This window comes from Hyperolius riggenbachi, chromosome 10 (assembly GCF_040937935.1).
Source record: "Hyperolius riggenbachi isolate aHypRig1 chromosome 10, aHypRig1.pri, whole genome shotgun sequence".
In the NCBI taxonomy this organism is placed as follows: Eukaryota; Metazoa; Chordata; class Amphibia; order Anura; family Hyperoliidae; genus Hyperolius; species Hyperolius riggenbachi.
The window spans coordinates 123573751-123586989 of NC_090655.1; the positions used below are offsets into that span (position 1 = coordinate 123573751).

At 45.3% G+C, this 13239-nt stretch overlaps 1 protein-coding gene across 1 annotated transcript in view; it reads right to left on the minus strand.

The window, feature by feature from the left end:
- Nucleotides 1-10923: 10923 nt before the first annotated feature.
- The window catches only part of NDUFB8 (NADH:ubiquinone oxidoreductase subunit B8), a 28700-nt gene continuing 26384 nt past the window's right edge, over nucleotides 10924-13239 (minus strand). Inside the window, exon 5 of the mRNA XM_068257877.1 lies at nucleotides 10924-11093. Within this exon, the coding sequence (XP_068113978.1) occupies nucleotides 10983-11093 (111 nt within the window). The 3' untranslated portion in view covers nucleotides 10924-10982. The remainder of the gene's footprint in view (nucleotides 11094-13239) is intronic.

Sequence of the window (13239 nt, forward strand, 5' to 3'; positions counted from 1 at the left end):
TATTTCCGTAACCCCACAGGCTCCCTTCTGGTCGGGCTGCTGCCCAAATTTCCGTCGGTTTCTGCGCAAAGATCACGCCCACAGCTTGCATGGTCTGTGTGCTGAAACCGATGGGAAGGCAATTTGCGGTCTGACCACTAGGGCTCCTGTGACAGACGTTCACACTGCAACATTAGCGTTGCATTGTAATTGTAACTCACTGCTGCGTTGCCACTAAACACGCACTTTACCAAGTACAGGGAAGCATACTTTGCATTGCCTGTATGCTTCACTATGCCTACTGTATGCGACGGTAACGCAGCATTATCACCTTTTTGCTGTGTTGTAATGCTGCGTTGTGACTTTAATGTTGCATCACAACGTAAGGTCCTACTGTGAACCTATCAATATGCTGGGATTTGCATGCAATAATCATACAATCGCTTGCACAGGATGCATAGGTCTCACCAGTTATTGCAGGTAAAGTACTGATAGTGTGCAGTTAATGCAGGTACAGTACTGATAGTGTGCTACTCTGTCCACACTTCTTTACAACCTAGATACTGTAGAGTTGCAGCTTTGGGTAAGCAAGTCACAGATGACAGGCAACTCCCTCAGTAATCAGACAGCAACTTATATAGGAAGCATAAATCTCACCAATAGATGTTTCTTGCGGTCTTTAGCCCATGCAGCCCGTGCTCAGGGTAACGTGCAGATAGTGAGCAGGCTACAAGTGGCTGCCGGTCTGTGCACCAACCATGGCCCATGGGTCTTGGTATGACGCATGCGCCCGCCCACTTTCCACAATAGCCAGATACAGACTACCGCAGGTTTACTATAACAGAGGTTGTGTTATATCCAGATTTACCATACCAGACGTTAACTCCCGAATACTTATAATGGCATTTGGCCAAGGCCTTGACATTTAGTATAAAGATATTATACTGTGCTACGAAAAGGAGTTCAGTCAGCCTGCTAAATAGGCACGTTATTCACCTGAGGAAGTGGGATTGTAGCCAATGTAACGCGTTGTCTTTTCTTGTGCAATAAACAATATTTGAGCATACAAGCTTAGACACTCTTCTTTAGATAAGCAGTCTCTTACTTTATTTTGTTGACTTTAATAATTTTATGCCATTGGGTGCCTCTGATCTCCCGGAGTACTCTTTTTGAAGAGGTGCATGCGGCCGCGCTCTTGTCTATGAACACGCACAGGATGCCTAGTGCATGTGCAGTACCACCAAGCCACTCAAGCTCAGCGGAAAAATTACTAGCCCAAACGGCTCTGTACTACTGCTCAGGCATGAGATATCCTGCACAATAAATAAATATGGCCACAATACCTGTTCTGGAACAACAGTAACTACTGTAGTTTTTATGAATTTACTTACACCGCCCACTACCCAGCCAGTGCCACTGACTCCCAGGAGCAAAGGAGTCCTCTAGAAGTCGGAGCGGGTTCTGCATATGGATGCCCGAGTTATTGGGCAACCGAAGGGGACATCAACAATCACGTCTGGGCGGGTCGTGGAAATTGAGTGGAGGAGTCTGTGTTGCGCTCCAAATAGGACCAACACACCCCCATACAGGGGGATTGGGCACCACCACCTGAAGTAATTCCAGACACAGGAAGTCTCTATACCCAACAATCAGTTGCTTCGCTACTCGTCCCCTTTCTTATATTCTGAGCTAGCGTGCGTGCCAGTGACGCACCTGAGGAAGGGGTGGAAGCGCCAAAATATGTAGTGATGTAACTGGCACTCTAGCAGTTGTCAGCCTGCTTCCCTCCTCCACCAGGGACTAGGATCGCTGTCGGCCACAGCCATTCCTTCAGGCATCATCTTTGATCTTATATTATGGGTAGAGTCCCAGACATGCTTTTAAAGTTTGTAACCAAGTAAGTGCAATGGATCTGTGCATTGCAGAATAAAGTACATGTATTTTACAATTGGAGCGCTCTCTGTTTCTCTCTTCTGCCAACTCAAAGTAGCCCACCAGCCGGGATGAGAGAGCTGCAAAAGATCGAGATCTGGGTCAGATGTGTTCTGTTTAGCGCATGATTGCATTCCACGTTTTACTTGTCTTTTCCATTAGGCTTAAAGAGACTCCGTAACAAAAATTGCATCCTGTTTTTTATCATCCTACAAGTTCCAAAAGCTATTCTAATGTGTTCTGGCTTACTGCAGCACGTTCTACTATCACCATCTCTGTAATAAATCAACGTATCTCTCTCTTGTCAGACTTGTCAGCCTGTGTCTGGAAGGCTGCCAAGTTCTTCAGTGTTGTGGTTCTGTGATGCATCTCCCCCCTCTAGGCCCCTCTGCACACTGTCTGTGTGTTATTTAGATTAGGGAAGCTTCTCTCTTATCTTTTACAAGCTGGATAAATCCTCCTCTGACCTGGCTGGGCTTTCGCATACTGAGAAATTACATACAGGCAGAGCTGTCTGCACTCTGCAGGAAGAAACAGCCTGACACTTCAGTGCATGAGAGCTGCAGGGGGAAAGAAACACACAAATGATCTCTTGAGATTCAAAAGGAAGGCTGTATACAGCCTGCTTGTGTATGGATGTATTTTCTATGTGTGGACATACTGTACATCAACCTACTCCCTGTTTTGGTGGCCATTTTGTTTGTTTATAAACAAACTTTTAAAAACTGTTTTTAACCACTTTTAATGCGGCGAGGAGCGGCGAAATTGTGACAGAGGGTAATAGGAGATGTCCCCTAACGCACTAGTATGTTTACTTTTGTGCGATTTTAACAATACAGATTCTCTTTAAAGCCTGAAACACACTCACAATTACGATTTACAAACCAATTTTACCACCTCCATGTAGTACGAAGGTCAACAGATATTGAATACTATAAGCAGATTGTGTAGGTAAACCCTCATACTACATGGAGGTGGGAGAATTGGTCAGTGATTGGCCATTCATAGTTGAAAGGGTGTACCAGGCTTTAGCCTTCTTTGAATCAATCCCTTAAAGAAAACCTGAAATGAAAATTAAAAGTCATAATAAGCATACACAAGTCATACTTCCCTTCCATGTAGTCTATTCCTCAGTGTCTTTCTCCTCTCCCGCGTCCTGTTTGCTAACTGTGATCAAGGGAATTTTCCGTCCTCCATTTTGAAAATGGCCATTACCCATAACAGCTTTCTGGTCAGCACACAGTTAAACTGTAACATCGCCCACTTCAGCCATAGGAAACATGGACGTTACCTGGTACGTCAGTTTTCCTCTCAGCTATAACTGACAGCAACTGAGATTTTACTGACAGCAACTGATATACAGTGGTGTGAAAAACTATTTGCCCCCTTCCTGATTTCTTATTATTTTGCATGTTTGTCACACTTAAATGTTTCTGCTCATCAAAAACCGTTAACTATTAGTAAAAGAGAACATAATTGAACACAAAATGCAGTTTTAAATGATGGTTTTTATTATTTAGTGAGAAAAAAAACTCCAAATCTACATGGCCCTGTGTGAAAAAGTGATTGCCCCCCTTGTTAAAAAATAGCTTAACTGTGGTATATCACACCTTCAATTTCTGTAGTCACCCCCAGGCCTGATTACTGCCACACCTGTTTCAATCAAGAAATCACTTAACCTTCCTGGCGGTAAGCCCGAGCTGTGCTCAGGCTATGCCGCGCAGAAAGATATCTCAGCCCCTGGTGGGGCGATTTGGGCCATTTAAAGTGCTGTACGCGCAGCTAGCACTTTGCTAGCCGCGCGTACAGCTTGATTGCCGCCGCTCTGCGGCGATCGCCCGCACGCAGCGGCAGAAGAGGCCCCCCCCCGCCAGAGCCCTGCGCTGCCCGGACCAATGAGTTCTGGGCAGCGCTATGGGCTGGATCGGAGGCGTCTAACGTCAGCTGACGTCCATGACATCATTCCGATCATCGCCATGGCGACAGGAGAAGCCAAACAGGCTTATATATAGGCGTTATATACGCGTTCCCGTTTGCTATTGATGCCGGCGACTATCGCACTAGAGGGACACATGCACCCTCTAGTGGTGTTTCGTGTAGCTACCACTCTGGTAGCTTTACATGAAACAAAAAAAAAAAACAAAAAAAAAAAAGGATTTTTGCCTATTTGGCAAAAAAAATTAACCGCCAGGGAGGTTAAATAGGAGCTATCTGACAAAGAGAAGTAGACCAAAAGCACCTCAAAAGCTAGACATCATGCCAAGATCCAAAGAAATTCAGGAACAAATGAGAACAAAAGTACTGTAATTGAGATCTATCAGTCTGGTAAAGGTTATAAAGCCATTTCTAAAGCTTTGGGACTCCAGCAAACCACAGTGAGAGCCATTATCCACAAATGGCAAAAACATGGAACAGTGATGAACTTTCCCAGGAGTGGCCGGCCGACCAATATTACCCCAAGAGCGCAGAGAAAACTTATCTGAGAGGCCACAAAAGACCCCAGGACAACATCTAAAGAACTGCAGTCCTCACTTGCCTCAATTAAGGTCAGTGTTCACAACTCCATCATAAGAAAGAGACTGGGCAAAAGCGGCCTGCATGGCAGATATCCAAGGCGCAAACCACTTAAGCAAAAAGAACATTAAAGCTCGTCTCAATTTTGCTAAAAAACATCTCAATGATTGCCAAGACTTTTGGGAAAATACCTTATGGACCGACGAAACAAAAGTTGAACTTTTTGGAAGGTGCGTGTCCCGTTACATCTGGAGTAGAAGTAAGACAGCATTTCAGCAAAAGAACATCATACCAACAGTAAAATATGGTGGTGGTAGTGTGATGGTCTGGGGTTGTTTTGCTGCTTCAGGACCTGGAATGCTTGCTGTGATAGATGGAACCATGAATTCTACGATCTACCAAAAAATCCTGAAGGAGAATGTCCGGCCATCTGTTTGTCAACTCAAGCTGAAGCGATATTGGGTGCTGCAGCAGGATAATGACCCAAAACACACCAGCAAATCCACCTCTGAATGGCTGAAGAAAAACCAAATGAAGACTTTGGAGTGGCCTAGTCAAAGTCCTGACCTGAATCCTATTGAGATGTTGTGGCATGACCTTAAAAAGGCAGTTCATGCTAGAAAACCCTCAAATAAAGCTGAATTACAACATTTCTGCAAAGATGAGTGGGCCAAAATTCCTCAGAGCGCTGTAAAAGACTTGTTGCAAACGCTTGATTGCAGTTATTGCTGCTAAGGGTGGCCCAACCAGTTATTAGGTTCAGGGGGCAATTTCTTTTTCACACAGCTCCATGTAGGTTTTGAGTTTTTTTTTTTTTCTCACCAAATAATAAAAACCATCATTTAAAACTGCATTTTGTGTTCAACTATGTTATCTTTGACTAATAGTTAACGTTTTTTAATGAGCAGAAACATTTAAGTGTGTCAAACATGCAAAAGAATAAGGGCCTATTTCCACTATCGCGAATTCGCATGCGTTTTTCGCATGCAGATTCGCATAGCAATACAAGTGAATGGGACTGTTTCCACTTGTCAGGATTCCTTGGCGTTTTGCTGTGCAGAAAAAATTTGCATTGCAGAGCCATCAGAATTCGCATACCGCTATGCGAATCGCATACAATGTATTTAGTAGGAAATTCGCATGAGGTTTGGGTATGCGAATTCGCATGAAAAATTGCATAGAAACAATGGAAAAGCACACCAGCACTGCCATGGTTAAATTCGCATACATCGTCAGCCATGTGAATTTTCATGAAAATTCGCATAGACCCGCATGCGAAATTCGCATCCGCATGCGAATTTTTACCGCGGCGATTCGCAAAATATTGTCAGAACTGGAAGGGATTATTGTCAGAAGAAAATGGTGAGCTTCTGAGACGAACTGATGGCGAGGTAACTATGCAATGTTAATTTGAAGTTACCTCATGTGTTTATTTTAAATATTTTTACTCAGTACAGGTTCTCTTTAAACTGGGCAACTGACAGAAAGGACCTAATTATCCAGTGCAGGGCATCTGACAGGGTCTAATCTGCCAGCACTGGGTAACTGACAGGAAGGGCCTTATCTGCCAGCACTGGGCAACCGACAGGTAGGGCCTAATTTGCCAGCACTGGGTAACTGACAGGAAGGGCCTTATCTGACAGCACTGGGCAACCGACAGGTAGGGTCTAATCTGCCAGCACTGGGCAATTGACAGAAAGGGCCTTATCTCCCATCACTGGGTAACTGACAGGAAGGGTCTAATCTGCCAGCACTGGGTAACTGACAGGAAGGGTCTTATCTGCCAGCACTGGGCAACTGACAGGAAGGGTCTAATCTGCCAGCACTGGGTAACTGACAGGAAGGGTCTAATCTGCCAGCACTGGGTAACTGACAGGTAGGGCCTAATCTGCCAGCACTGGGCAACTGACAGGAAGGGTCTAATCTGCCAGCACTGGGTAACTGACAGGAAAGGTCTAATCTGCAAGCACTGGGCAACTGACAGAAAGGACCTAATTATCCAGTGCAGGGCATCTGACAGGGTCTAATCTGCCAGCACTGGGTAACTGACAGGAAGGGCCTTATCTGCCAGCACTGGGCAACCGACAGGTAGGGCCTAATCTGCCAGCACTGGGTAACTGACAGATAGGGCCTAATCTGCCAGCACTGGGTAACTGACAGGTAGGGCCTAATCTGCCAGCACTGGGTAACTGACAGGTAGGGCCTAATCTGCCAGCACTGGGTAACTGACAGGAAAGGTCTAATCTGCAAGCACTGGGCAACTGACAGAAAGGACCTAATTATCCAGTGCAGGGCATCTGACAGGGTCTAATCTGCCAGCACTGGATAACTGACAGGAAGGGCCTTATCTGCCAGCACTGGGCAACCGACAGGTAGGGCCTAATCTGCCAGCACTGGGTAACTGACAGGAAGGGCCTTATCTGACAGCACTGGGCAACCGACAGGTAGGGTCTAATCTGCCAGCACTGGGCAATTGACAGAAAGGGCCTTATCTCCCATCACTGGGTAACTGACAGGAAGGGTCTAATCTGCCAGCACTGGGTAACTAACAGGAAGGGTCTTATCTGCCAGCACTGGGCAACTAACAGGAAGGGTCTAATCTGCCAGCACTGGGTAACTGACAGGAAGGGTCTAATCTGCCAGCACTGGGTAACTGACAGGTAGGGCCTAATCTGCCAGCACTGGGCAACTGACAGGAAGGGTCTAATCTGCAAGCACTGGGCAACTGACAGAAAGGACCTAATTATCCAGTGCAAGGCATCTGACAGGGTCTAATCTGCCAGCACTGGGTAACTGGCAGGAAGGGCCTTATCTGACAGCACTAGGCAACAGACAGGTAGGGTCTAATCTGCCAGCACTGGGCAATTGACAGAAAGGGCCTTATCTCCCATCACTGGGTAACTGACAGGAAGGGTCTAATCTGCCAGCACTGGGTAACTGACAGGAAGGGTCTTATCTGCCAGCACTGGGCAACTGACAGGAAGGGTCTAATCTGCCAGCACTGGGTAACTGACAGGAAGGGTCTAATCTGCCAGCACTGGGTAACTGACAGGAAGGGTCTAATCTGCAAGCACTGGGCAACTGACAGAAAGAGCCTTATCTCCCATCACTGGGTAACTGACAGGAAGGGCCTTATCTGCCAGCACTGGGTAACTGAAAGGAAGGGTCTAATCTGCCAGCACTGGGTAACTGACAGGAAGGGCCTTATCTGCCAGCAATGGGGAACTGACAGGAAGGGTCTAATCTGCCAGCACTGGGTAACTGACAGGAAGGGTCTAATCTGCCAGCACTGGGTAACTGACAGGTAGGGCCTAATCTGCCAGCACTGGGCAACTGACAGGAAGGGTCTAATCTGACAGCACTGGGCAACTGACAGAAAGGGTCTAATCTGCAAGCACTGGGCAACTGACAGAAAGAGCCTCATCTCCCATCACTGGGTAACTGACAGGAAGGGCCTTATCTGCCAGCACTGGGTAACTGACAGGAAGGGTGTTCTCTGCCAGCACTGGGCAACTGACAAGAAGGGTCTAATCTGCCAGCACTGGGTAACTGACAAGAAGGGTCTAATCTGCCAGCACTGGGTAACTGACAGGAAGGGCCTTATCTGACAGCACTGGGCAACTGACAGGAAGGGTCTAATCTGCCAGCACTGGGTAACTGACAGGAAGGGTCTAATCTGCAAGCACTGGGCAACTGACAGAAAGGACCTAATTATCCAGTGCAAGGCATCTGACAGGGTCTAATCTGCCAGCACTGGGTAACTGGCAGGAAGGGCCTTATCTGACAGCACTAGGCAACAGACAGGTAGGGTCTAATCTGCCAGCACTGGGCAATTGACAGAAAGGGCCTTATCTCCCATCACTGGGTAACTGACAGGAAGGGTCTAATCTGCCAGCACTGGGTAACTGACAGGAAGGGTCTTATCTGCCAGCACTGGGTAACTGACAGGAAGGGTCTAATCTGCCAGCACTGGGTAACTGACAGGAAGGGTCTAATCTGCAAGCACTGGGCAACTGACAGAAAGAGCCTTATCTCCCATCACTGGGTAACTGACAGGAAGGGCCTTATCTGCCAGCACTGGGTAACTGACAGGAAGGGTCTAATCTGCCAGCACTGGGCAACTGACAGGAAGGGCCTTATCTGCCAGCACTGGGCAACTGACAGGAAGGGTCTAATCTGCCAGCACTGGGTAACTGACAGGAAGGGTCTAATCTGCCAGCACTGGGTAACTGACAGGTAGGGCCTAATCTGCCAGCACTGGGCAACTGACAGGAAGGGTCTAATCTGACAGCACTGGGCAACTGACAGAAAGGGTCTAATCTGCAAGCACTGGGCAACTGACAGAAAGAGCCTCATCTCCCATCACTGGGTAACTGACAGGAAGGGCCTTATCTGCCAGCACTGGGTAACTGACAGGAAGGGCGTTCTCTGCCAGCACTGGGCAACTGACAAGAAGGGTCTAATCTGCCAGCACTGGGTAACTGACAGGTAGGGCCTAATCTGCCAGCACTGGGCAACTGACAGAAAGGGCCTAATTTTCCAGTACAGGGCATCTAACGGTCTAATCTGCCAACACTGGGTAACTGACAGGAAAGTCCATCTCCTCCTGGGGGATTCTCAGTATTAGTAACAAGATATTCTGGAATGCGCTATTCAAAATATGAATTCTTTATTCAGTACAGCAAATATTAAAGATATGAGAAGCGGTACAATATGCAAACCCTGTTTATGATAACATTGCACATTCCAGAACATCACGTTGCTGCATTTTGTAATTATGTAGTGAGGGGATTCACTAGTCTCTAGTTTGCAGCAGAAATCATTTACTCTATACAAATTCCTGGCAAAACACTGTCATTTTAAGCTTGATTCTCAGTATTTCCTTAATTCTTTACAAACGCACTCCCTGGAAACAACCTATACAAATATGATACCAGCCTCCCTACTTGTTTGCACACTATTCTTTCAGTTAGGCTGAGCAAGTGCCATTCAGTTATTGCTTTTGAAAGCAAACAGAAGCCCGACAATCCCCGATGAGATGGACTAGTGATTAGTCCAAAACCAGATCGGATAGAATTTTTACAAAATATTGTGACGGAGACATAGGGAAAAAAAAAAAAAAAAATTATACTGTAGTGCACAATAGATTACAATTTATGCAAAAATACATTTTACATGGTTTCAAAATAGTGGTCCTTTTAAGGGACCCTGAGCAGTAATAATAATAAAAAAAAGGAAGTCTGGACTTACCTGGGGCTTCCTCCAGCCCCCCCCCCCCCCCCCCCCAAGGTCCCCCAACATACTCTTGGTCCCTTCCATGGTCCTGCTGGGTGTCATCATACCAGTTGCTGTAAGAGTCCTGCGCATGTGTGGTTCTCTAAAAACTGAATCGCGGATGCGCAGGACTCTTACAGCGACCAGCGTGATGACGAGGGTCGCTGGATTTCCTTTTTTCTTCTGACTGCTCAGGGTCCCTTTAAAGTGTACCAGATACAAGACTATTAAAAGATTTCTTACCCAGGGCTTCCTTCACCCCATAAGCACATCTGAGTCGAGGTCCGCGCATGCGCAGAAGTCCCCGACTGAGCCACTGAACAGCAGACCACAGGACGGCAAGGGACTCAGACTTGCTTATGGGGCTGGAGGAAGCCCCAGGTTAGTATCAAATCTTTTAAATTATCCCGTCTCTGATTTACTTTAAGTATAACATTTTTTTTATCTGTCTAGAGCAGGCATGTCCAAAGTCTGGCCCAGGGGCCAAATAGGGCCCACTGAGTCTTTTCTGGTGGCCCCCATAGCTCTCTGACAGTTAATTCCATGCGGTAGCAGGCCGTAGCTTCTCTGCCTCCCCCTTTGCTTGCCTTTAGGTTATCAGCCACCATTGTAGCAGTAGCAGGCACCGATTAGCAGCTGCCACTGTATATAGGTTATTTCCTGTGGAAATATTTTATATATAGTGTACCTAACAACAATCAGCCAAAGTTGTGTTTAATTTTCGGTAGTTTGGCCCCCTAGCACTCAAGAACGGCAATATGGCCTTTGGCCTAAAAAATGAAGACTACCACAGATTGATTTATAAAGACCCTTTAAGTCAAGATAGTTGTGTTCTTTTGCTTCACTGCAAAATCATTAGAACAAACAATAATGATAATCTTATATCACCACAGAATAATTGTTGGATGAGATGTGACGGCATTGCATTACACATTAGAGGACTCTGGATGAGTATTATGGACACATCCTTAAAGTGTATTTACAGTCATAGAAACTGGGCAGTTCAACTTTCAGTGTGGCCAATCTGAAATTGAATACACCATTAGAGCTGGTTTTCAATAAATCCTGCAATTTCAGCTGAAAAGCACAGCATGCATGTAGAGGGTCCTGACCCAGATTCCTGTATGAATGCTCATAGAATAAATTATTTTTATTGCACTTATTTCATATCTTAGCCGGTTAAATGCAGTATACCATAAAACAGACACAAACAACTATAGGTAATAAATATATAAGGAGGGTGCCTCTTTATTGCATTAACAAGACCAGATGCACAACGGCCTTTAATCACTGGTGATTGGTTTGATCTCGTAGTTTTTGACTTCAGGGGGGGCCTTCTTAGGATCTCCACCACGTTCCAGGTACAGGTTGTTGTAAGGATACTGTTTGGGGGCCTGAAAGGCAAAGACATTTACATTATCACTATTAAGTAACAAGGTGATTAAAAATGTTACCCAAAACTTCTAAAAAAAATAATATTTTTCCAGGCCGCTGAAATGCCAATTGCCTGTATGAAAGGTTCACATTTTAACAAAAATGGCCTTTTCAGTATCAACCTCTCAAGTTATTGTAATAAATGGCACTTAGCTAAGTCTTCCGGAAAAATATTCTTTAGGCTGGACCATCAGTGGACGAAGTCATAAAATCTCTACAACACACTTAGGCCTGGTGCACACCAAAAACCGCTAGCAGATCCGCAAAATGCTAGCAGATTTTGAAACGCTTTTTCTTCTTTTTCTGTAGCGTTTCAGCTAGCGTTTTGCGGTTTTGTGAAGCGTTTTTGGTGTAGTAGATTTCATGTATTGTTACAGTAAAGCTGTTACTGAACAGCTACTGTAACAAAAACCGCCTGGCAAACCGCTCTGAAGTGCCCTTTTTACAGAGCGGTTTGCGTTTTTCCTATACTTTACATTGAGGCAGAAACGCCTCCGCAATCCAAAATCTGCAGCAGCCCGGGAGTATGCATTTCTGCAAAACGCCTCCCGCTCTGGTGTGCACCAGCCCATTGAAATACATTACCCAAGCGTATCCGCAGCCACAAGCGGATCGCAAAAGGCAGCCGAACCGCTCTGGTGTGCACTAGGCCAAAGGTTAGGTTCACAGTGGTCAGTGGCATAGCGCATGCATTATAATGTGTCATAATGAGTGTAATCTGCAATGGAGACATACAAAACCTGCATGCACAGCCAGTTAAGAGTAACATGATCAGTTACAACACAGTACTGTGAACAGGCCCATAGAATTGTATGGGCAGTGAGCTGACATGCAGAATTATTCTGCAATGCAACTGAGCAGTGTGAACTAGGCCTCAAATAAGCAGTATTGAGGGTAGGAACACACTAGGCAGAATCGCATATGCGTTCTCCATAGCACATAGTGCGTAGTGAGGGTCACACTAGTCTGACCCAGTCCTGACTCAGACAGAAACTGCCACTTGCATACCTGATGTTTAACTCTTTCAGAGAGTTAAACATCAGAGTTTTTCTCTTAAAGGAATACTATCGATACCCAAGTGTTCTAAAATAACAGTGTACAAATAATGTCTAAGTAGCTGTGTAAACATTTTCCTACTTTTCATGTTAAATATCAGAGGCAAAAACTGTAATTTATTGAGGATATGATTTAGCTATATTGGGACAAATTAATTGCAGAAGGGGTGTCTGCTTCAATGCACAGCCAGAGTTGCATATCAGACTACAGAAAGCAAATATCAAACATATCAAACTCTGAAAGCATAAACAATATGAAAAAGCTGTGACAATTAGTTACATTTCCTCTGCTCTCTTCAGACACTTAGTCAGAAACAGAACTCCCAACAGCTGCAGCTCCTGTGTCCTGTCTCACTCTGTCACACACAGAGCTACACATAGAGTTAACTGATCAAGTGTGAGGGGAATTTCCCCTCTCCTCATGGCTCAGTTAGCTGTCAGTTTTGGCGTCAGTAAACTTTGAATGTATTTTGCTAACAGTAAACAAAGAAGTTGCTACTAAAATGTATATACCAGTACTTAGCAGCACTTCCTAAACAATTCCTGTGTCAATTGAAAAAAAATATGTGAATCAATAGTATTCCTTTAGAGAGACTGTAACAAAATTTTCAGCCTTAGTTCTTCTATCCTATAAGTTCCTTTGCCTGTTCTAATGTGCTCTGGCTTACTGCAGCCTTTCCTAATTGCACAGTAGCTGTGTTATCTCTGTTATATGATCTAATCTTCTCTCTTCTGTTGGCTGTCGGCAGAGGCTGGAATGTGTGGAATGTGCTGCACTGCTTGTCATTGGCAGAAGCTATACACACCCCCTCCAGGCCCCCTGCAGGCTCTGTATGACTCACACACTCTGCTTATGTGAGCCTATCACAAGCTGGTTAGTTTGTTTGTAAACACTGCCTTAGGCCTCTTGCACACTGCAAGCAATTCAGATTCAGATTCCGCTTTTTAATCAGTTTTTACCTCCGTTTCAGATTCAGATTTGCAGTGTGCAAGGAGCAAACTGCAAATCTGAATCTGAATCGGAAGTAAAAACAGATTAAAAAGCGGAATC